Consider the following 23,931-nt stretch of genomic DNA (forward strand, 5'->3'; position numbering starts at 1 on the left):
GTTTATATACACATGAATAACTTTTACACATGTGACTAGCTCTGTTTTAAACTCAGTGGAACTACTCACTTAGCTGTTCACGAGAATCAGTGTTTGCAGGGGTCAGGGCTTGCTTAGGTTAGTATCTCATGAAGCTTTATCAGATAAAGATTGATAGGTATCACTGGAAAAAACGTGTTCCTTTGCAACATCCTGTACCACTACAATAGAACTGGTTTAATTTGTAATAGAGCTTTATCTTAGTGGTTTTTCCTTCTAGCTTTTGATATGCAAGCCCCAGTGCAGAAATCACTTAAATGCTTAGTGAGTAATCCCATTGATTTCAGTGATGCCACTCATGTGGAGCTGAGCATATAAACAAGTGTTTTCAGGATTGGGGCCCAAATCTTTCATGGTAACATGAAGTACTAGTAAAGAAATGTGCTGAGTATGCTTATTACATAATACAACTTATGCACTGTGAGAGCAGTTTTTAAAAGAACAATATCAAGAGTGTATTTAGAAAAATGCATCCTATCTAAAACCTTGTCGCTTGTGTAATAGGCTGCTTCTGAAATGAATGAGACTACTTATGTTAGTAAGCAGCATGGCCCCAATTCAGCAAAGCATTTAATGACATACTAGTCATCCCTGTTCAGCTAACCCCTTAAGCACATCCTTAAAGTGAAGTATGTTCTTAAGTCCTTTGTTGAATAGGGATGACTGTTTGAATCAGGCCTTATGCTGGGTAGTGTTCGCAGAGTCAGGCCCCTATTTTGGAATAACAATGAAGAGAGTCCCTGAAATATCCCAGAGGGTAATTACCAATAGCCAGAACAGTTGCTTGAATTCATTTGCATTTTGTAACTAGAAAAAACTTTAATCAAGTCATTATTCTCCCAGATCTAGTTTATATCATCACAAGTTACTGTATTATCGCATCTGCCTGGACCTTTGCTCTAGCTCACTTGTTCAGTGCTAAATATCCTGTTACATCATCAGCACAGATCCTAGAAATCAGTTTGCCCTGGAAAAATGTGGCATTTAACATTTTGTGAAAAAAAACAAAAACACATTAACTATTAACTAAGTTTTACTGAAAGTACCAGTGTCACGTCTTATTCAATGTGTGCAACCTCCCCCTCTTGTGGTAGACTGTTGAATGTGCTTTAAATTTACATAGCTATACATACTCCAATAAACTGCTTCCAGCATGCAAAGCTTACTCAATGGTGTATAGGTGTTCTTGTTTTAATGCATCTCAAATTTCACTTCAGCCTCCAGATATGGCTAATTAAAGTTATGAAAAGATGCCAAAAACTTTAAAAATCACCCCTAAAGACTGTCACTGAGCTTGCAAAGGACAAATTTCACATTGCTGGTAATGTGCTGTTCTGTACGGTATGCAGCAAGGCTGTAGATTACGTTCGAAGGCAGACAATTGTTGAACACATGGAAAGCACTAAACATAAAAAGAAACAAAAACAAGAGGCTGAAACAGTAGGACCATTGACAACAGTAAAGAAACAATGTGATGGGCTCATTCCAGTGTTTTACAACAGTAAATATATCAATAAAACACTGTGTTCAACTGATATCTCTATATATAGTGGCTAGGGAAACTAAAGTTCAGTGTTTCATTTTAATTGTGGAAAACATGGATTTTTATGGGGGGTTTTATTGAAGAATTTTTGTTTATCACTGAAAACTAGGATCCCTGATCATCAGGTCACTCCTGGCAGAGTTGGAGCATTTATTAGCTAGGAAAGAAGAATGCTGAAGAGAAATCGTCGCAGAGGCTGGAGAAGCATGCTGCTGCTCCAACCATGTAGTGATGAGTGGTGGTTGATGGCCTGACTTTCAGCAGTGCTGAGCATCCAGTGACCTCACTGAAACCAATGAGAGCTGTAGTTGCGCAGCAGCTTCTGAAAATCTGGTCATGTGGCTGAGAACTCACAGACGTGGTGTCGGCGGTTTTATGAAACCATATGCAAAATGACACAGGGACTTTAAAACTAATTCAGTAGGGAGAACAAGACTGCCACTATTAGAGCCTGTATATGGCAGTAAGGACGGGTACACTCCAGGTGTAATTGTCTATGATTTTGGCTTGGAAATTTTTAGTAAATTTCACAGCAAAGATGTGGGGGGAAAGCAAGTCCCTAAAAGTGCAGGGTGGGGGAGAGTTTGGAGAGCGAGTCCACTTCACACTCACTCTGCAGTGGTGGCCTCTGTCCTGCAGGACTGGGCCCAGCTCCAACCATTGCAACCTGGAGCACACGGTCACAGATCACTTAGGGTTGTTCTAGCCACGCCTCCATCTGAGGCGGGGCAGATGGGTCAAACCTGAGTGACGCTACAATCCTATGCTCTATGTGCAAAACACTGCAGCTGTGTGTGCAGGGCCAATGATGAAATGTACCTGTTGTTGATGTGCTGTACCAGAAGATGAACTAGTTTCTGTTTAAAAACTTTAGGATTTTCACATTACTTTCTTTTATCCCAGATACCATTGACAATTGCTTAAAAAAAAGGTTGGGTTGACTGTGAGCATGATGGTTTAAAACTGTTCTTTCAACATGTCTAAGATGATGTGTCCTTTTGAAACCTACATTCAAGACAGCAGCCTTTCTTTTCCCCCATCCACCCCTTCTGTTTTAAATGCTGTCTAATTTGTGTTAAAATCCCTTTGTTTCAGGGTCTTTTAGAAGGACCCCTCCTGGTACAAAATTACCATCCACTTTCACATAAACTGACAGACACCAATACATAATTACTATATTTTTTTTAAACAAGAAAAGTACATTATTACCTTCCCATCATGTATCTCTCTCTGCTTTTTGCAACCTTCGTTTTAGTGTTAGGTGAGACTTAGTTACCCGCCCAAGATTAGCTACAATTTTCAAAGCTTTTTTTCTGGCTGTAGACATTTAACATAAATTTGAAATGTAAAGTGGTCTGTTTTACACTCTGGTAAGTTTAACATTCCAGATCTATTTTTTCTGGATGGGAACACCTTCTGTTAATGCAATTTTTCCCATGAAAATTTGACTAAGAAGGAAATCCAAAAGGCTAAGTTCTGGCCTACACACAAGTGTAGCTAATGCAAAAGCATGTACATTCTTTGATCTTGTTTGGGTGATGCTGTAGAAATGTGGGATGCTATGCAAAAGCAATTTTTTCCCATAAAAAGCTGATAGCTCAGAAGTTTGCAAGCTAAGTTGTAAATAAAGGTCCTGCTCCTGCAATTGGTCAGCAAACATCTTTGTCTAACTGGAGCCCTGCTGCATTCCATGGAACTCCATGTAGCTCCAAAGGTGTCCACACAGAACCAGTTCCAGGACTGTGGGAGGCCTAAGAGTCCAATCCTACAAGCCTTATTCTTGTGAGTATTTGCACTGAGTAGCCCTTGGACTCTGTGTTTGTTTGTTGTAACCACCTGACTTCAACCTTGCAATTTATTCACCAGTGATGATATCACAGCAGAAGCCACCCTCATATCATTATAATAAACAGGTACTGTAGTGATCAAAGAGGCCCTGCTGTTTAAATTACATTTCTTTAGAATGACTGGACACTACTGTTCCCACAAGCAATGTGGAATTGACTAGTCCGCTTTTAAGTTAAGATAGCAAAGCTCTGCTTTCTGTGGGACTAGATGACTCAGAGGAATAGTAATGAGCTCTGGAGTTTAACCTCTAGGCCAGTGGCTCTCAACCAGAAGTTTGGGGCCCTCTGGAGGGCTGCAAGCAAGTTTCAGGGGGTCTGCCAAAATAAACCCGAGAGCAGGGCCAGCATTAGACTCACTGGGGCCCAGGGCAGAAAGCCGAAGCCTGAGGCCTGCCACCCAGGGCTGAAGACTAAGCCTGAGCAACTTAGCTTTGCGGGGCCCCTGTGGCAGGCAATTGCCCTGCTTGCTACCCTGAATGCCGGCCCTGGCTTTTAATCTACTGGATATGCAGTAAAACAGTTGTTGTGGCACAGGTGGTCCATGGAATTTTTATAGCATTTTGTGGAGGGGGTCTCTGCAAGAAAAAGATTGAGAACCCCTGATCGAGGCCCCTAGCTCAAATCTGGCCTGGGTCAGCCCTGAGTGAAAGTTATCTGATGGTTTAATTTACACTGTGTGAATCAGTGGGTAGTCCAGCACTCAGACTGCTGTCAACATACTAGTTTCTGACCACGTTAGTCAATGTAGTATTAATCTGCAGCCCTAGTAGATTAAAATATTGCAGTCAGTGTCTATCTCTCTCAATATTCATTCAACACTGATCTCAAACAAATCGCTTGGTACAACTAACTCCAGTCTGTAATGGATTATTTTGGCAAATTAACCATTTACTTGTTATAAAAAAAAAAAAAAATCAGGTTAAAATTCACATTGACTTTAATTTTTCTATAAAATATCCCATGCAAGTAAAGCAAAATCAATAAAGGCCATCATTTCAATAATAATTGTTTGAACCCACACAGCCTAATTTAAATCTCTCTTGAATGTCTTTCTAATTGCCCAAGACAGGCAAGGGTTAATCTGACAGAGTATACTGGCTGAACTTTATTATTTCCAAATAAATCATATTGTCCAGTCAAGAACAAAAAATGATCTGGAAAGCATTCTCTTTTTCTAATGTGTAAAGGAAACACTGCACCTAGGAAGGAATCCTTTCCCACTCTCCCCTCCCCCCCAAGGCTGTTTCCACATCATTGGAAGTTGGAGTGAAAAGTGGCTGCAGTCTTGTAAGTATCAGCTGATATGTTCCATTGCAAGTTTATCTGCTTGCAGAAGTCCTCATGTGGCATTCGTCTTGACGCAATGGCCTCCAGACCACATACTTTTCTATGAATATCCATTCTGATATGCTCTGTGATCGTGTGCTGTAGAACAGAAACTTGGGGGGGGGGGGGAAGAGTCAGAAGGCATCAGGTTCTTTGTCTATCATAACCTTAGTAAAGTGATATTGTCAAGTTAACTATTATGGGCCAGATTCTCAGCTGGTGTAAATCGTCTTCAGTTGCACTATCCTGACAAACTACTGAGAATGTTGCCTGTATTTTTAATAACACTTGCACGTAAATGTCCAACACGCTAGCTCTTAAAAACTGTAAAATTCTGACTTATTTTCCAACCTTTATGCTGTTTAATATTTGCACTACATGTAACCTGGTCAGTGACCACAGGCTTGGCTGCTTCCCTTTCTGGTTCTCCTGCAGTAGCCCAGCGCTGCAGTGCCTGCATTGCCAACACTCAATGGGAATACCTAAATCCAAACTAACTTAAAGAACTGTCATGAAAATACTTGTACTGGTAGTAAATTGCCTAAACATCATCTTTACAAAAATCTACATTTTAGGTCAAACAAAAAAAACCTCTGAGCAGTGTCTCTTCCAGTTGTTTTTAATTTAAGTTCTTGCATCTGTTTTTTTGGAGGGGTGGGATTTTGAATGAGACTTCCTTTTATCCAAGTCTTGTCGTATTTCCAAAGGAAACTCCTGTAGGTTTTCATTAACGCAGGGAAGGCAGAACCTTTTTGAGTAGAATAGACTACATTCCTGTAAAAATATATGTATAATTAGCAGTATAGAAAAATGGAATTGGTTACATTACAGCTTTTCTAAACAGTGTTTTTCAACCTTTTTGATCCCAGGGACCGGCTTGCTGCCTTCCTAAGCTGTGTCAGGGAGATCTCAGGGACTGGCACCAGTCCATGATCCAGTCATTGAGAAACACTGCTATAAACCATACTTTGTATTCAGTGTTCTCCCTCCTCCATTCAGCTCATGTAGCTTCCCCACTAATGGAGAGATCATTCCTGGTTCATTCAGTGAGGTAGGAAGCTTTCTCCCTCCAACCCCAATTAAGGGTTAAAGGCAATTGTGGTCTTTACACATTGCCACAAAGGAGGTTATGAGAGACACCATTTCTTATGGCAGTGCCCAGCTTTACTGTAACTTCAACTGCGCCGTGGTCCACAGCCCACTACAAAATGTACTATTCTTTGTACTGATCTATATGCTTAGTGTTGCCATGGACACAGAACCAGGTACACAGACATTGTGGTGGTGAACTCCTCAGAAATGCTTTATCAATGAACAATGGAATCTAAAACATAGTTTAATTCAACTGTAAAGTTATCCATTTACAACTGCCTTCTTAAATTAGTTCTTTGGGGGGAGAAAAAGGTGGTATTGAGGGGAGAAAACTCTTGTAGCTAAATTGGAGTTGGCCATGCAGATTGCTCCTGCTTGAGTTTTTGCTGGGGTACTGCCACATCTGTGGTGAATAAGGCCAATGTTTTCCCTGATTCTATTGTGTGGTGACTCTTGGATCTGGCATATTTCACAGATGATTAGCCAATGCTGTAGGCCCAAAAATGTTGACCCAGTTGGCTCTAGCCAGATATTTGTTATAAAGGAAGAGGTGAAAGCATAGCTAGGATATTTTAATCCAATTTGCAATGCACAAGTTGGCCAACCTTGAAGACAAGGTTATTAATGCATCTGTTTCTTTGCCCTGTAGTGGGACCAAAGTTTATGGTTCTGCTGGTGTAGACCACTAGGTTCCTCCTGGGATTTCATGCATGGAGCTGGCATTGGTATTACTGGAGGATTATTCTTGGGACTAATGATTATTCTTCAAGGCTAATAAATAATATGCCTTTTTATATGTTTTTTTTACAGGTACTAAGTAAATTGGTCCTTTCATGCATTCAGTAGTGAGACAGGTTGGTATCACTTTAGGACATACCCATACACTGGAAAGCCCCATCTCTGAGACTTGGTCTGAAAATGTATTTGTTATACCATCTAGACAGCCTACTGTCCCTGGCTGCCCTTCATTCTTTATAATGACACTGACAGAGTGGTGATTTTCAGTTTTTAAATTGGCCCTGCTATTATTATTTTTATTCTAGTAGCACTGACAGGTCACACCTGGGATCAGGGCCTTGTCCCTACATACAGCAAGAGACAATTCCTGATCTGAAGAGCCTACAAGGTAAGAAGACACGAAGGAAGCCTTGTATCCCCTTTTGGAGATGATGAACCAAGGCCCACAGAGATTGAGACTTGCCTAAGATTACACCCGCAGTCTGGGGCAGAGCTGGGAATTGAACCCAGGCTTCCCAAGTCCATTGCTTTAATCACAAGACTCTGCATCATACTGGTTCTTAAGTCCTCTAAGATGTAGACCCTGGGTGTATTCAAGATCTCTTTCTTTGATGCTTGTCCTGCTGGGAGTCAGCAGTCCATTACCATCTACCATTTAAGGATCCCACAATCATGCCCCCACTCAAGCCTTTGCTGTGGTGAGCATCAAGGAGCAAAATTCACTTCCCAGTCTTTCCAAATATGTATCTGTTCAGCTTTCCTTCTTTTGCAAAATACCCTAAGTGGTCAGATGTTATTTTGAGGGTATGTCTTCACTACCTGCCGGATCAGCGAGCAACGATAGATCCAGCAGGGATCGATTTATTGCATCTAGTCTAGACACGATAAATTGATCCCCAAGCGCTCTCTCGTTGACTCCTGTACTCCAGCTCGGCGAGAGGCGCAGGTAGAGTCGACGGGGGAGCGGCAGCAGTCGACTCACCGTAGTGAAGACACCATGGTAAGTCGATCTAAGTACGTCGACTTCAGCTACGTTGACTTCAGCTACGTTATTCAAGTAGCTGAAGTTGCATAATTTAGATCAATTTCCCCTTCCCCCCCCCCCCCCCCCAGTGTAGACCAGGCCTTATAATCATAGAATATCAGGGTTGGAAGGGACCTCAGGGGGTCATCTAGTCCAACCCCCTGCTCAAAGCAGGACCAATCCCCAACTAAATCATCCCAGCCAGGGCTCTGTCAAGCCTGACCTTAAAAACCTCTAAGGAAGGAGATTCCACCACCTCCCTAGGTAACCCATTCCAGTACTTCACCACCCTCCTAGTAAAAAAGTTTTTCCTAATATCCAACCTAAACCTCCCCCACTGCAACTTGAGACCATTACTCCTTGTTCTGTCATCTGGTACCACTGAGAACAGTCTAGATCCATCTTCTTTGGAACCCCTTCAGGTAGTTGAAAGCAGCTATAAAATCCCCCCTCATTCTTCTCTTCTGCAGACTAAATAATCCCAGTTCCCTCAGCCTCTCCTCATAAATCATGTGCTCCAGCCCCCTAATCATTTTTGTTGCCCTCCGCTGGACTTTTGTAATTTTTCCACATCCTTCTTGTAGTGTGGGGCCCAAAACTGGACACAGTACTCCAGATGAGGCCTCACCAATGTCGAATTGAGGGGAATGATCACCTCCCTCGATCTGCTGGCAATACTCCTACTTATACAGCCCAAAATGCCGTTAGCCTTCTTGGCAACAAGGGCACACTGTTGACTCATATCCAGCTTCTCGTCCACTGTGACCCCTAGGTCCTTTTCTGCAGAACTGCTGCCTAGCCGCTCGGTCCCTAGTCTGTAGCAGTGCATGGGATTCTTCCGACCTAGGTGCAGGACTCTGCTCTTGTCCTTGTTGAACCTCATCAGATTTCTTTTGGCCCAATCCTCTAATTTGTCTAAATACCTCTGTATCCTATCCCTACCCTCTAGCGTATTTACCACTCCTCCCAGTTTAGTGTCATCTGCAAACCTGCTGAGGGTGCAATCCACGCCATCCTCCAGATCACTGACGATATGAAACAAAACCGGCCCCAGGACCGACCCTTGGGGCACTCCGCTTGATACTGGCTGCCAACTAGACATGGAGCCATTGATCAGTACCCGTTGAGCCCGATGATCTAGCCGGCTTTCTATCCATCTTATAGTCCATTCATCCAGCCCATACTTCTTTAACTTGCTGGCAAGAATACTGTGGGAGACCGTATCAAAAGCTTTGCTAAAATCAAGGAATAACACATCCACTGCTTTCCCATCATCCACAGAGCCAGTTATCTTGTCATAGGAGGCAATTAGGTTAGTCAGGCATGGCTTGCCCTTGGTGAATCCATGCTGACTGTTCCTGATCACTTTCCTCTCCTCTAAGTGCTTCAAAATTGATTCCTTGAGGACTTGCTCCATGACTTTTCCAGGGACTGAGGTGAGGCTGACTGGCCTCTAGTTCCCCGGATCCTCCTCCTTCCCTTTTTTAAAGATGGGCACTACATTAGCCTTTTTCCAGGACCTCCCCAATCAGCATGAGTTTTCAAAGATAACGGCCAATGGCTCTGCAATCACATCCACCAACTCCTTTAGTGCCCTCGGATGCAGTGCATCCGGCCCCATGAACTTGTGCTCGTCCCGCTTTTCTAAATACACCTCTACCTCGATATAACACTGTCCTTGGGAGCCAAAAAATCTTACCGTGTTATAGGTGAAACCATGTTATATCAAACTTGCTTTGATCCACCGGAGTGCGCAGCCCCGCCCCCCTGGAGCGCTGCTTTAGCGCGTTATATCCGAATTTCTGTTATATTGGGTCACGTTATATCAGAGTAGAGATGTAGTCCTGAACCACTTCTTTCTCCACAGAGGGCTGGTCACCTCTTCCCCATACTGTGCTGCCCAGTGCAGTAGTCTGGGAGCTGACCTTGTTCGTAAAGACAGAGGCAAAAAAAGCACTTGGCCATCTATCTATCACTTCTCCTTTTGGACCCCAGGGGTTTTAAAACTGCTTTCTTTGCATGGCATTGTACACCGTACTGAGGTACATTGGCCAGGGATGTTTTAAGATATTACTGTTAAGTTACACAACCCACAACAGAGTACAAATAGCTCCTCTGCTGGTTTATTTTTGATTGAAACAGTCCAGAAATGCTGAGTGTTATTGCTAAATGCATTTGATAACCATCTTCACACATTTGGCTTTATATCGAGTCAGGCCAGTTTAGTAGGTATTCCCAGTTCCTTGCACACTTGTGGCCCTGATCCCACTGATTTAGCTAACTTGAACAGGCAAAAGACAGCTATTCAGGTGGGCACGTTTATTGCTATCACTGAGAATCTCCAGGTTTTTGTTAGGAAAGATACTATCTAGGAAAATCTTGAAAGCTCATACAGAAAAAGGTTCCTAAAAGAACCACAACCCTTTGACTATTAGAAAAGGCTTCTAACAGAAGGCCTAAATGCCTAATGCATTGTTATGCCAAATGAATTCAAATACTTAATAAACTGCACTAATCCTTTAAACTTACAAATGGTAGCTCCCACTTTCCTATTAATGTGTGTTTGGTTGAAACTCCAAATCTGTGATAAATTTAATTGGTGGAATTGAAAATGCCAGTTGAAAATCTTATGTATATCAGCTGTTAAAGTATCCTGAATTTAGGGATGTACTCAGTTAAGTGTGCCTGATTTACTCCTTTACATTGGTAAATAACTCAGCTGCAGACAAACAGCTTCAAGGGTTCAATCCATTTCCCACTGAAGCCCTCAAATGACTCAAGACTTCAGAAGAAGAAACAAATCTCAGTTTGTCATCTGATAATTTTCTGATTTCCATAAATCTAAGCAATGGAAGAGAATTTCAGAAGGAGAAATAAAGCTATAAGGAGAAAGTCTTAGAAAACTTGTAGTTGTTATGACTTAATTTTGCCCCAGTGAACATAGGGAACCAAATCCATCCCTGGTGTAACTTCTCTGAAGTCAAAAGAGTTATACTTGAACTTGACCCACTGTCGCTGGCCCAAATTTATCTATGCTACATTCCTGCAATATTACCTTGATCAATGGAACGTAGAGGAATTTGGCCTCACTATCTTTCTCCTATACAATATTCTGTATTTTCATCTGCTTCCTCAACAACTGCTGCCTTGCATCAGAATTTGAAATGTCTCAATTGCCCATTTGTGCTATCACACCATGCTCCAATCTCTGCTTTGTCCCCTGCCCCAGCATGACTCCTACACCAGGGTTTGCAAGAGGGGCAACAGAAAGGACTTATGGAGGCCCTATGCTGTGGCTGCACTGGGGATGGGACAAGTCCAGCAAGCTGTGGTACGTTCATCACCCCGATCCACTGCTGGGACAGTAAAGAGGGGGCAGAATTTGTCCCATGGTCTGTTGTAATCGCAAAGGGATCTGAAGGTTTGGAAAGAGATCTACGACTCCCTAGCACTTCTACTCACTGAAAGAGCGCTGCAGTTGGGAGTGTGGATTTCATTCTTTTGTAAGCATGACCTGCAGCAAGTTTGTACACATTCTCATTTAATATATGGAACAATGTTTATGAGAATTGGCAGGACAAAAAGGTAGCTCATTGAAAACAAAAAACAAACATACAGACTCTTTGGTTCTCCCCTGTTGCTGTTTGATCTTTCACCAAAAGGCTGGAACAAAAATGAGCGCAAAAAATGCACCATGTATCACATGTTACTTACTGTGCCCACACACACCCGTCTGTTACACAAACTGCACTGAGATCCAAGGATAAGGAATTTGTCCTTGTCAGGGACGAAAGGATCTTTCATGACATAGCTTTCTTCCAGGAGGCTAGAAGAAAATAATTCCATGCTTTAAAAAACCAATTTCAACCTGTGTCTGTTCTTTCCACATGAAGATCTCTTAGCAACCGATTCATTATTATTGCCGTAATAGGTATTCCACACAATTTTTAACCACATTGTTTTAACCTACATTTTTACTATTACATAGCCAAATTAAACACCGTTTCAGTTCAGGCCGTTCAACTGTGCGGTTTTTAATTTGGAGTCTGTTTCAAAAGTTCTGCATTTACATATAAATGCCTTTACTACTCCTAGCTATGTCACTTCTGTAAACCTAAAATTCAAACTCTCGTTGGCAAGAGCTGTTGGCAGGCAGCAAAATAGTGATGTAAAATACTCCTGTTTTAACTCTTACCAGCTCAGGCTACGCTGCTGCTCAAGAGTATTAAGGTGATGCATTTCAAGAAGTTGGCAGCTTCAGGAGGGGGAAAGACAAAGGCCTTGGTCTTCCCAGGCATGCCAGATGGCTCCTCAATGAAGTCAATTATGTGTCTGCTCACAGCCTTGCAAGACTGGCTCATTATTGGATGAGTTTGATTTAAATCAGAAATAAATTCACAGTGAAATGGACAACAGAACAGAAAAACCCAAAAGTAGTCTTATACCCCCGGGCTGCCCTTTTTATGTAACTGGTAATGTGGGGGAAGGGAGATGTTTACTCAAACATTGAACTATCCTGGAATTTAAAGCATTATAGCCATTAGTTCTGGGTAGAAAAGCTGGTCTATAAGCCTTGTAGGACACTAGGCCACAGAGAATTAATTACATCCAGGCAAGGCACTGTGTATTCATTAAGACTCATTTACACCCTTAACATAGGGTTTATTTGATGCAAATCCTGGTCTTTGGGCATGTCTTCTGCTCTAGCCTGAATTTTGCCCAGCTTACATTAGAAATAGCAGAACAGAAAAACATGAACAAGGAGAGTATGGGGAATAATTTTTTTGGTACTATGTTGCCATTTCACTGAATAACCCAGTTTTAGCTTCACACTCATGTCCCCATTGCAAAAACATGGTTCTTAGTTCTTCTGACTAGAGGAAGACTAGAAGCCTACTGGCACTTGGATTCATATATGGGGACCATCCTGATGAGGCAAGACTGTCTCCCATTAAGTCATGGTCCAATGCCAGACCAAGCTGGTACTGATCAACAGTTGTTACCATTTTACAATGTGCTCAGCCATCTGGCCTCAACCCAGCCAAGCACCAAGCACGTACTTAATCTTAAGTCCCATTGACTTCAGGCCTCTGCCAGGTAGTCTCATTGACTTGGATAGACTCAATGGATTTACTGATGTTCTTGAAGTTAAGCACGTGGGTAAGTGGTTTGCTGGAGAGCTTGGCATTTGGCAAGATTGAACTCTGACTGCACAGTTGTTGGGCCATGCTGTACCTATCTGTTCTAGCAGAGATTTGTCTAATTCAGGCAAATACACTTCTAAAGATCTTATATATTATATGGAAAACTATTTAAACAACCCTACAAAATGTGGTTTACCACATGCATTTAACCCAGGCATTAATTAAGGCACCAATTAGTTGATATACAGGGCATTTTGTGCAATATTGCATCATTCCCCAGTGTGAGATTTCTAAAATCCAAATACGTTCAACGAGAGCTACCACAGAAGAGATTGTACTTACACAACAGAATGAGTGTTTGGGGGTTTCTGCCCATAATAGCTGTATGGGGCTGTTAGCCCACATAGTTGGCATTCAAAGTCTCCTTTCGGCTGGGCTGCTTTGCGGGAATCCATCTATAAAGCTACATACATGAAAACAAATCCTTTTAGATTCAAAATGCAGTATTGGGAGCACCTATGAAAGGTAATTAAACTGAACTACTCCAGTAGTCCTATCTAGCCTCACCAATATCAGAGGAAGAATTTTGGATGGCAGCACAAAGGGTCTGAAGAGTAAACATCAAAGGGAGATCCTGTTTTTACCTCTTCTCTTCTCACATTGAAAACTAATACCCTCTACCCCCTAAAATAATTTTAAAAAACCAGTAAGTGCTTACAGCTAGGGTCCTACACAAGTGGCCTGATTTTTAAGTGCTGTGTCCCCCAGCAGCTCCCATTAAAGTAAGCAAACTGCTCATTTAGGGCTTAGATTTCTCAAAGCTGTCTGAGGATTTGAACAGCCTAGGTGTCTAAATCCCCCAGACAGCTTGGAAAATTTCAGCCAACATGCCTAAAAAGGGCTTTAGGGGCCTAACTTTATGCACATGTTTTTCAAAATCTTGACTAATCAACAATAAGAACTGTGTTCTCTCTAGTTTCCATTCACTTTCAACCCAGGCCACATCTTTCTGAGTTTTCAAAAAGCTTGGTTTGATGCATATTACAGATTGCATTCTGATATAATCGGACACATGCAACCAATTTTAACACAGGCACTGTATGTGTGTATGCACAAAATTAACACACATCCACACCTGGCTACGTGGTTGCACACAAGGTTGCCTGATTTGCATGTACAAATGCACAATTCCATGGGCACAACTATTGTGCCATATTTGAAAGTTATCAAAAATGAGTTCTGTTTTTCCAGTTTCCTACGGCTAACCCCTAACCCTTTCAGGTCTAACAGCAGTACCATCTTGTACTGTGACCCTGACAGATCTGGGCTGGGTCAGCACTGAACGAGACCCTGTCAAAGGGTGGCTGGTCTCTGTGGATAGACTTAGCCCAGCGTCCCTGGACTGGAGCAGGTGAGCCTAGTCCAGCTAATTAAAGAGGGTTGGGCTCCATCTGGTCCTATAAAGGGCTGCTAGTGGGCAGCTGTGTGGGGGAATAAATCACAGTGGAGTGGCGTTAGCACTTGTGGTGGGTCCCCAGAGCTAGGGGTTTAGGGAAGTAGCCCTGTAGATGCTGTCCTAGTGAGGAAGCAGAGCTGACTGAGGCTTAGGGTTACCATGTCTGGTTTTCAACCAAAAATTCTGGTCAAAAGGGGACATGTACAGTGTCCAATCAGAAGTACTGACTGGACACCAAATATCTAGTTACTGCCTGCAGGAGTGCTGGAATAGGGGGTTACTTAGGGTGACCGGACAGCAAATGTGAAAAATTGGGACAGGGGGGTGGGGGTAATAGGAGCCTATATAAGAAAAAGACCCAAAAATCAGGACATCTGGTCACCCTAGGGTTACTGCCTGTAAATACTACTGCCAACCTGTTCCCTGCTAGCTGGGTGTGGGGACTGGGAGGGGCCAGTGTGAGGTGCAGAACAGTGAGGGGGGTACCAGTTAATCAACCTGTATCAGTCCCTTCTCAGTCAGGGCTGCCTCCAACCTGTATCTCCTGGGCAGGTAGGCTCCATGTCTGCTCCCAGCCTGGCTCTGCAGGCAGCAGGTGAGTCCCAGGGGAGGGGAAGTGAGTAAGTGGGGAAGGGGTCTGTAGCATCTGGTTTTAAGAAATTGGAAAGTTGGTAAACCTACTGAGGCCAGGAGGCTGCTAGGAACTGGAGTGCAAGAGACCCCTGGAAGGGGTGGCCCTGAAACCTGGGCCAAGAATGAAGTTAGGACTGTGTTCTGGTCTTTTTTTTGTTTTTCTTTTCCCCCCAACCTCTGTTTAAAGCACAAACCTCCTTGACTGAGACTGTGTGTTGCAGCATATGCTTTGGCTCCAGGGAGAAGTGGTGGCCCTGGTGACAGATTACCCCCCCACGCCCGACACTCACCTTGGTGCTAGTGTTTTGGACCCTTCCTTTGGGGTCAGTACTGTAGGAGTGTCCCAGCAAAGTGTGAGGGAGCCGTGGGCTGCTGGAGGTTCTATTTTTCAGATGAATTGAGAAGGGGATCCTGCCCACTTGTCATTAAATAGTGTGTGACACTTTCCAAAGGAGGAAGGGGGCTGAATCCTGCACTTGCGAGGATCACAATGGACTGAGGTCAAGGAGACTCCACACAGGTTCAGCACTCTTCCCATACAGATCACAGTGCAAGCTTGGGGATTTAGGTGTGTTAATCTCAGTCTCCCAAACAGAGTTCACTTCAGGAACAGACTCGTATTCCTCTGTAACTAAAATTCCCCAGCAGTATCAATTGTACAGCCTATTCCTCACTTCATACTCTAATGATGCTACTACCTTCAATGCCTGAGGTGACTTCATCTCTGTGGGAGCCCTCTACATCTTTTAGCTTCCTCATAGGGGCAGTGAGACACTTTACATGCTTTGAGATTTTTGGATTAGATCTGGGCTGTGTATGTGCCATGTATTGTTTCAAGCAGAGGTTCTTAAAGTCAGCTATGTACAAAATGCACTTCAAGGCTCTGTTGTGAGGCCTTCATTTTAGATGACCAAAAAACTCCTCTATGTGTAATTAGTAGCAAAACAAATACCTCCCTGTATCCAAATGAGATTCTATGACCTCATTTGGAGTACTGTATGCAATTTGGGTCACCAAATTAAACAATCATTCAAATAGTAGTAAAGAATGCACAGTGGGCCAATGAGGATCGTTTGAAGCAAGGCATTAAATAAAATCAAATTACAGTATCTATGAGGGGGGTCTCAGATTGTGGAGTGTGTGAGTCCAGATTAAAAGACAAGATAACTCAGGGTTCTGAATTGAAAAATATTAGATACCGAAAGGAGTTGCTGGCATCTAGAATAGACATGGCTCAGGGACTACTAAAGGGGAAGGAATGATGTATATGTAGAAACATTTCTGGCTACGGCAGTTGAAAATCATGTGATCCTGCCTGTGAGGCAGTGACTGGATTAGGTGAACCTATACTGCTTCCATTGCAGTCAAAGCAATGAGACACTTACATGAAACTTGATGTAGCTGATGCAACTGGAACTGCATTTTTCCTGAGCCTCATACCCTGACCAAACGTCCTCTAGTATTTTCTTAGTGAGGCAGGCTGTAAAATGGCCATGCTAACAAATTCACTATCAGGGAATAGTATCTTCTCTCCACGCAACACATGACGAATCAACCAGAAACTGCTCCTTTGCTGGGCAGGACACAGCGTCTCGACGCTGCAGGGAGCTCCCAAGGAGGAACAACATTTTAAAAATAAACCCTTGGTGATCATTACAGCTGAAGCAGTGGCCTAAAGTGACTCAAAACCTTTCCAAGTGTTGGTATCTGTTTCCTCCTTTAAAATGCCCACATCATCTCAGACAATAGGGAATTTCTGAAGAAGCACCGTGTTCCAGTGATGTGTAATATTATCTGGCAAGCTTGTGGTTAATGGAAAACTTGTTAATATTGCTCATTTATAGCTTGATTCTGCAAGGCACGGAGCGTTTTGGTCCTAAGGCAAAGGACTTAAGCACCTACGAACTTTAGGCATGTGAGTACATACATTGAAATGAATGCAACTACTCATGTGCTTAATGTTAAACAGATGTTTATTTAAATGCTTTACTGGATTGGGGTCAGAGTGCCCAGCACCTTGTAGCATCAAGCTACAAGTGCAGTTAGAAACCTGGTGGCGGGAGGTGCCCTGATGCTATGGTGGTGCAATATATATTTTAATTCAATTCCAAGAAAACACTTCTAATTAAGACACAGTTTAGTCTAGTGGAGGGATAAGGGAATGTTTCCTTGACTGATGTGTGGTGGATTTGGATGGATGGGTCTAAATGCAGTTCTCTCAGGGCTCCTAACAACTTCTGAGCTGCTCTGCTTGGAGCGTTGTGCTGGTAAGATTGTAAAGCATGCCAGAAATAATAAATTGCCATTAAATGGTCAGGGTCGGTGACAGTAAGGAATCTGACTTTCTAGACTTCTGCTCTCATTAGCACAGGTCTTTACAATGTGTATTTTAAGCACTGACTCTTGATCCTTCAGAGGAGCCCTGAGTGACTGAAGAGCTAGAGAAACTATACAAGACATATATTGTTCCCACACAGATAAACAATTTGATAGGGTGTCAAGAAAAACCTTGCACTGACACACCTTTAATCCTTTCAAATTAAGTCTGTTTGGGGGACTTGGTTTACCATGCAGGGTGTTCTCATATTATTTACAGATAGTGATGACCTACCAGAAGAACATTCAGGGCCTAATCCTGCAAGGTGCTCAGTGTCCTCAATTCAAGAGTGCAGGAGCTGCTCAGTACCTTGTGGGCAGGGCCGGCTCCAGCATTTCTGCCGCCCCAAGCAAAAAAAAAAAAAGCCGCGATCAGCAGCAGGTCCTTCACTCCCAGAGGGAGTGAGAGACCTGCCACCCCTGAATTGCCACATGTGCCGCCCCTCTCCCTTGGCCGCCCCAAGCACCTGCTTGTTAAGCTGGTGCCTGGAGCCGGCCCTGCTTGTGGGAGCTGGTCCCCAGTCCCTAGCCCAGCTAATGCAGAATTACTCTGGAGTACTTTGTCTAACCCAGAAATCAGCACTGGGGATGCAATCACCTCCCTTAGAAAGCTAATCTGTTGTTCAATAAATCTTATTATTAAAAGCATTTTTCTCTTCCCTCCATTATTTCTAGTTAATTCACTCGGAACAGTTCCCTCCCTCCCTGCCCAGCTCCTTCCTGTTGATGCCATTCAGGTACTTGTAGGTCATTTCTTTGCTATCTCCCTACTCCTCCTATATGAATACGGATCTTCCTTTCACCTGCCCTACCTTGATTTAGGGTAACTGGTCAGGAATTGAGAATAATGGCCAACTGGAGCATAGCCATCATATGGCTTTCAGTTATCCTTTCATTCCAGGAGATCATTTCACGGAATTAAATCCTCCTGTCTCCCTCTATCTGCAGTGTGCGACTCCCTGAGGACAGGAGGCTATTTCAGTGTTGCTATCCATTATTCACTTGCAATGCACAGCCTCCCTCTAGCTGTTGAGTGTATTACCACAGCATGCCCTAGCCCCACTACTTAGAGAGCCTGTGGCTAGCCTTACTATGTCTCCCAAGTGGCAACATGACATGCAATCCAGAACGCCATCAGACTAGCCCTGAAGACAGTTTTAAACATGAAAGCAAGCGAAGTAACTGAAAAGTCCTAAGAATCTTTGAATATGCAAAGCGAGTCAAGGGGGTTGGTAAAATATGCTATCAAATCCTTTCCTTGAGTAAAGAACTTTTAAAACACAAGCTACAGCTCAAAAATGTGTCTCCTTAGATGCTGCAGAGTCAATGTATATATTTCTTTAAGATTTAACAAGGAAAGGAGAACGTCAACATTTAAATAGAAAATTGGATAAGGCAAGCATCTCCAAGTAAGAGTATATATACTGAGAAGAATTTCAGTGCATTGTGAGGAGGAGGATTCCATGATGAGGCTAAATGCTGCAGCATACTGTAATTAAGTGGTGAGTGTGTATACAGTACACCTCTACCCCGATAGAATGCTGTCCTCGGGAGCCAAAAAATCTTACCGCGTTATAGGTGAAACCGCGTTATATCGAACTTGCTTTGATCCGCCGGAGCGCACAGCCCCCCCCCCCCCCCCCCCGGAGCACTGCTTTACCGCATTATATCGGAATTCGTGTTACATCGGGTTGCATTATATCGGGGTAGAGGTGTATATGTACCTATGTCCTCTAGTGGTTAGAATCAGAATTGCTCAACTGTGTGTTATTGGCTCTATACTGTTAATAGGGATTCTCTGCTAGCTCAAGTGTTTGTCCCCCCCTCATTCCCTTCAAGGGTGAAAATTTTAGGGGAGGCACGTGGTAGGAATAAGAGATAGAATAAGCCCCATAACTAAACCAGCTCAGAAGATTCTCAGCATGTTAGGGTGATACAGCATCAGGCCACCTCCTTGCTTGAACTGATTTTGTCCCTACTGAAGTTAATTTATGACAGCTTTGTTAAAGCAATTTCCCTGGTGGAAAATAAGGTAGGAATGCTCTATCACAGTGCTTGTTCTCGCCTTCCTCCAGGTTACCATTTAAGAATAGCTACAGTGGGCCACACAAATGCAGATGAAAGTACCACTGGTCTTAAACACAATCTAAACTTAACACTTTCCAAACTGCAAAAATCATGGTGTGATTTTTTTTAAAGCAGAAATATGCAACAAAAGAGAACCTAATGTGTTGAGAAATAAGATACTGGCACTGTTAAAATAATCTTGGCAAGCATAAATCATCACTCCAGTGATGTAGAAGAGTACATGTGTGTGGATGTTATTAGGCGGTTGCTAAAAAATGCCAGAACTCCTCTGTAGCTAGAGAGAAATTCAGAGTTAGCATATAGAAGAGATTGGGCCTTTCCACTAAAATCTAAATGAGATGTTCTCTGGTTTGCTTAACACCATCCACTAAGTAGCAAGGACTGAGTTACAGCTGAAAAGCTGCCTGGTTGGTTAAATACACATAAGTGTATATAAAAAAAAAAAACTATGAAAAGTATTTAAGGGGCAATAGTGCCAAACTCAAAACACTGAAAGCCAGTGAAGTTATATCCCTACATATATCATTTTCCACATACACCCACCCTGACTAATATACTCCATCCATTTCCCTAGTACATGAACCCTATTCTAGTATAGCCAAGCACTCTAGCATGTGAGCTAGGGAACATACTCATTCTAGCTGGGTCTCAAATAGCAGTGATCAATCCCATCAAGATAGGAATCTGGCCAAGTATGTTTGAGGAGAACACGGATGTTCTCTCCACTCTAACTTTTGAGTTTCCCTTTCCTGGAGAGACGTCTGGAAGTTTGGGGTTCTTGAACAAGCATCTCAAAGCCTTAGTGGAAGAAGTCTGCCAGAAGGATTTGTAAATAGGGTGGGAAAAGTTTGCAGCAAAACTTCAGTCATTCTTTCAGTATGGCTTACAAATGGAGTACTGTACATCCTTCAGTCGTGGACTAGTTACTTCAACACCTGCTGAGCTAGGATATGTCTAGACTGCAGTCACTAGGTGTGATTGCAGCTCGAGCTGACCTACCCATGCTAGCCTTTATCCAGCTAGCTCAGGACCTGGGACAGTAAAGCCAGGGCAGTGTGAGTTTCAGCATGGGTTAGCCCCACGAGGCATTCCCAAGGGTTCTGGGTTGGTTTGTACAACCCATGCTGCCATGGCTTCACTGTGCCAGTACCTGAGCTCACAAGATTGAGTGCCAATAGCACCCAGTGATGCAAGGTAAGTCTCTGTTTTCGGTAGCCACCCACACAATCCATATATGAATTAGTCTCACCCCAGAAATAAGCCCCCCATGTTGTGAATTTTTAAGGTGCTCTGGATAAAGCACTTGAATGCCCTTATTCAGCCTTCTATCACTGTGCTTAGCCAGTCTACTCATCTAGGAGAGGTTCTTCTCCCCAGCCCTCATTTTAGGGATCCTTTGAGCTATTTGGCCTGGGACAGTACACAGGCATTAAGGTCCAACTGCTTGTTTCAACAACAGTTTCTTGGGTATTGCTGTCCAAAAAAAGAACCAGGTCTGACAATTGTCTGTTTCCATATTTTACTGTGTGACCTAGATAAGATGTGACCTTAGTATAGGTCATCGCCACTGTCTGAGGCAGAACACCTTTTACTGTAAACCTTAGGGATGTTTCACTCACTATTAGATCTGCACAACCTATTTTCTGAAGTAGAGGTGTCCAAATTCTTCCCTCTACCCTGTCCAAAAGTTATTTTGGCCCAATCCTCAGCTCTGCTTCATCTCCCTTGGTCACAGCCGAGGAGGAGGAGAGCGGATGGGGCCTCTTTATGGCTCTACATAGATGAAAATGTCACCTTTTGGCTTAAAACTGATTGTTGAGGCCCCTAATGGGCCAAGTACCACTAATGCTGCATGGCTGGAATGTTCCCATCTGCTGATGTATTGGAGAGGTGCTGAGCTAGCTCTGGTTAGCCGCCAGCAGGCTTGAGACCCAAGAGTGATAATTCTGCAATAATCTCAAAGAATCAGAGTTACAAGACAAGTAATTTTCCTTTAGCCTCAATTTCTCCCATCTGTAAAGTAGGTAAGGCTAAGGTTACACAGTGAATCAATGGCAAAGGTTAGCATATAGAATCCATGTCTCCGGATTCTCATGCTGTCTCCATTAATTAGTGCTTTTTTTCAGCAAAACCTTCTTCCACTCCCTAAAAGACACAAGACTGATGTGATGTGCCCCTATATAGTGGGGCATCCAGGGTCCTGCTTCATTGCATTGGTTTGAGGGAAGGAGCATTACAATTCTTCTCACTTTTGCACTTCAGTTCCTAGGCTGTGAAATGACAATGCTCAATGTGCCAACTGCTGGGGCTGTTCCCTATCCTGGGAAATCACATCACATCCTCAGCCAGAGCAAAGGGAGAGCACCATTTTTCACTGCACTGTAGGATTGGGGACCCCAAGTGCAGATAAAAGCTTGTCTTTACTTAAAAATGGTACTGCTTTAATTATACCAGTATAGTTATACTAGTATAATCCCCGAACATGGATGCAGTTATATTGGTATAAAGAAGCTTAGAGCAGTATAATTTATTCCCATTCAGGAGGAGGAATAAACTATACTGATATAAAGGACCTTTTTACTGGTATAACTGCGTCCGAGCTATGGGTGTACCAGTATAATTATATCCATTTTAAAAACAAAATCACACTCCTAACTGACATAGGTATACCACTGCCAATGCAAAACCTAGCAGCAGACCACACATAGTTTGCTGGCATTTTGTAATACGTGTGTAAAGACTCCCCTACCAGCTTAATATGAACCATTCCAATTCTTTCCATGGAGACAATTTCACAGAAATATACTTGGTAAATAATGGGTCTCCATGGACAGAAGAGAGAGAACTAAATAAACCAATAAAAATAACCAGAACTGTTCCCAGGACCAAGAGTTGGGAAAAGAGGGAGATATCTTGGGGCCCTTGTTTAGAAAATCCTGACATCTCTGTGGCCCTTCTCTTATTCAAAGGTGCCTTTTCATCACTTACAACAGCATCCCATACTGACAGAGATCTACATCCTTCATAATGTTACCCACATCAGTATCTCTTACTAACGGCACTGGAATGAGCATCAATGCCTAACTGTTGTCTAATTGCCCATTCACTTAGGAGACATGGATTCTAATTCCATTAGGCAGTGCCAGCTGCCTGTGCGTAAACTGTGAATGACACAAACAATATACGCAGTGTGTCAGAATCTACTTAGCCTTAGGAACCCAAGGTGCTGCTGTGTATTCAGGCTGTTGCACTACAAGTTAAAAGGGATATTGTCCATATATTGATAATGTTTTAAAAATAAAACTTACCTTTGTTACTAACAACCCCGTGTAAACTTAACACTGAAATATGCCTGCAAATTCAACAGACCCTCTTGCAGGGATGCAACTTGCTGCTGTTGTGTTGCTGGCTGCAGCCAGTATCTGAGCTGCACACTTCCTGGGTCACGTGCACTACCCATGATGACATCATAGGCTTTTTAAAGGAGCAGTGTTCAGTCAACATCAACAGGGCGGGTCAAACTGCTGCTGTGCCATGCCTAGCTAGGGCTTTGTAGCAGAGCAAGAGTCCTAAATTATATATGGAGAAACCTGTCAGGTTAGAATCCAAATAATCTGCATGGTGGTGTATTTTCAGTTCAAAGATTTAGAGAACTTTGGATCAGGTGTGTGTGTGTTTAGAGGATACCAATCTGAATTAAACACTGGAGACAAAAGTACAAGATGTGTCATTGGTTTCTGCCAGTTTTCCAGTAGCATAGGTCTTTTGCACAGAAAAATGACAAAAAGCAGCAAGAAATTCCCCTGGCAAATGTAGGTGAGTACTGCTTATTATTAATAATAATAATTAATAATCATGATAATGATAGGGGTGCAGTCCCTCATTTTTGAAATACAACATTGGAACCCTACCCCCGCACGTGCACACACTCATACCACCAACACTGTCACGGCCACCGCCCCTGCACAGACAGGGGAACTAGCATATGCAGAACCCCATTGAGGTCTGTGCCGCCCCCAACAGGCTGTAGAGCCCAGTGAGGGCTCCCTGTTCTTAATATGCTGGGTAGTGGCTTTGGGATAGAGTGGTTTGGAGCCCATGTATCTATGACTGCAGATTCATTGGACGTAGCAACCCCTTTCCTCTCCATGTAGATAGAGCAGCTGTGAAGTCTGCTACAGACCTGATGTTCCAGTAGCAACTGCAGAGCTACACTGAAGCTGCTCTGTAGCCTGGAGGGAGGAATTTGAACTCTCCAAAGCGTATGACCTCCTTAGCGTGCAGCCCATTTACTCGGGGTGTGGGTATTGTTGGGATCAGGGTCTGACCCATTATATTTGTCAAGTGCTCTCATGATAGTGATCTTACAATAATCTTTCTACACTGTAATATGGAAAATATGAGATCATAATGCAAATGATTTCACTCCTAAAATGACTTATTAATCAAGATTTATGGGCACTATTTAAGGGTTAACTGTTAATAGTGTTAATGTGGAAAAAAATTATCTCCAGGAAATTATTGTTGAGTATTGAGAGAGATCATTCTTAGCATAAACAACATTAATTGTCTAAAAGGAATAGCTGTGATTTCTGAAACGATTGCAGATCATAAGTGTACTAATA

At 42.9% G+C, this 23,931-nt stretch overlaps 1 protein-coding gene across 2 annotated transcripts; it reads right to left on the bottom strand.

The window, feature by feature from the left end:
• Positions 1–4,321: 4,321 nt before the first annotated feature.
• Positions 4,322–22,750, bottom strand: CDPF1 (cysteine rich DPF motif domain containing 1). 2 transcript variants are annotated; one of them, XM_065421014.1, is made up of 5 exons: positions 22,615–22,750; positions 13,096–13,216; positions 11,324–11,435; positions 5,347–5,529; positions 4,322–4,868 (listed from the first exon to the last, which is right to left on the bottom strand). In XM_065421014.1, the coding sequence occupies exons 2-4, from the start codon at positions 13,206–13,208 to the stop codon at positions 5,380–5,382; spliced, it is 375 nt and encodes a 124-aa protein (XP_065277086.1). In that variant the 5' UTR covers positions 13,209–13,216; positions 22,615–22,750; the 3' UTR covers positions 4,322–4,868; positions 5,347–5,379. The 2 variants fall into 2 exon arrangements, with proteins under 2 accessions (XP_065277086.1, XP_065277079.1); XM_065421007.1 differs by having other exon boundaries at positions 4,322–5,529.
• Positions 22,751–23,931: the final 1,181 nt, after the last annotated feature.

Source organism: Emys orbicularis, chromosome 1 (genome assembly GCF_028017835.1).
Source record: "Emys orbicularis isolate rEmyOrb1 chromosome 1, rEmyOrb1.hap1, whole genome shotgun sequence".
Classification (NCBI taxonomy): Eukaryota; Metazoa; Chordata; order Testudines; family Emydidae; genus Emys; species Emys orbicularis.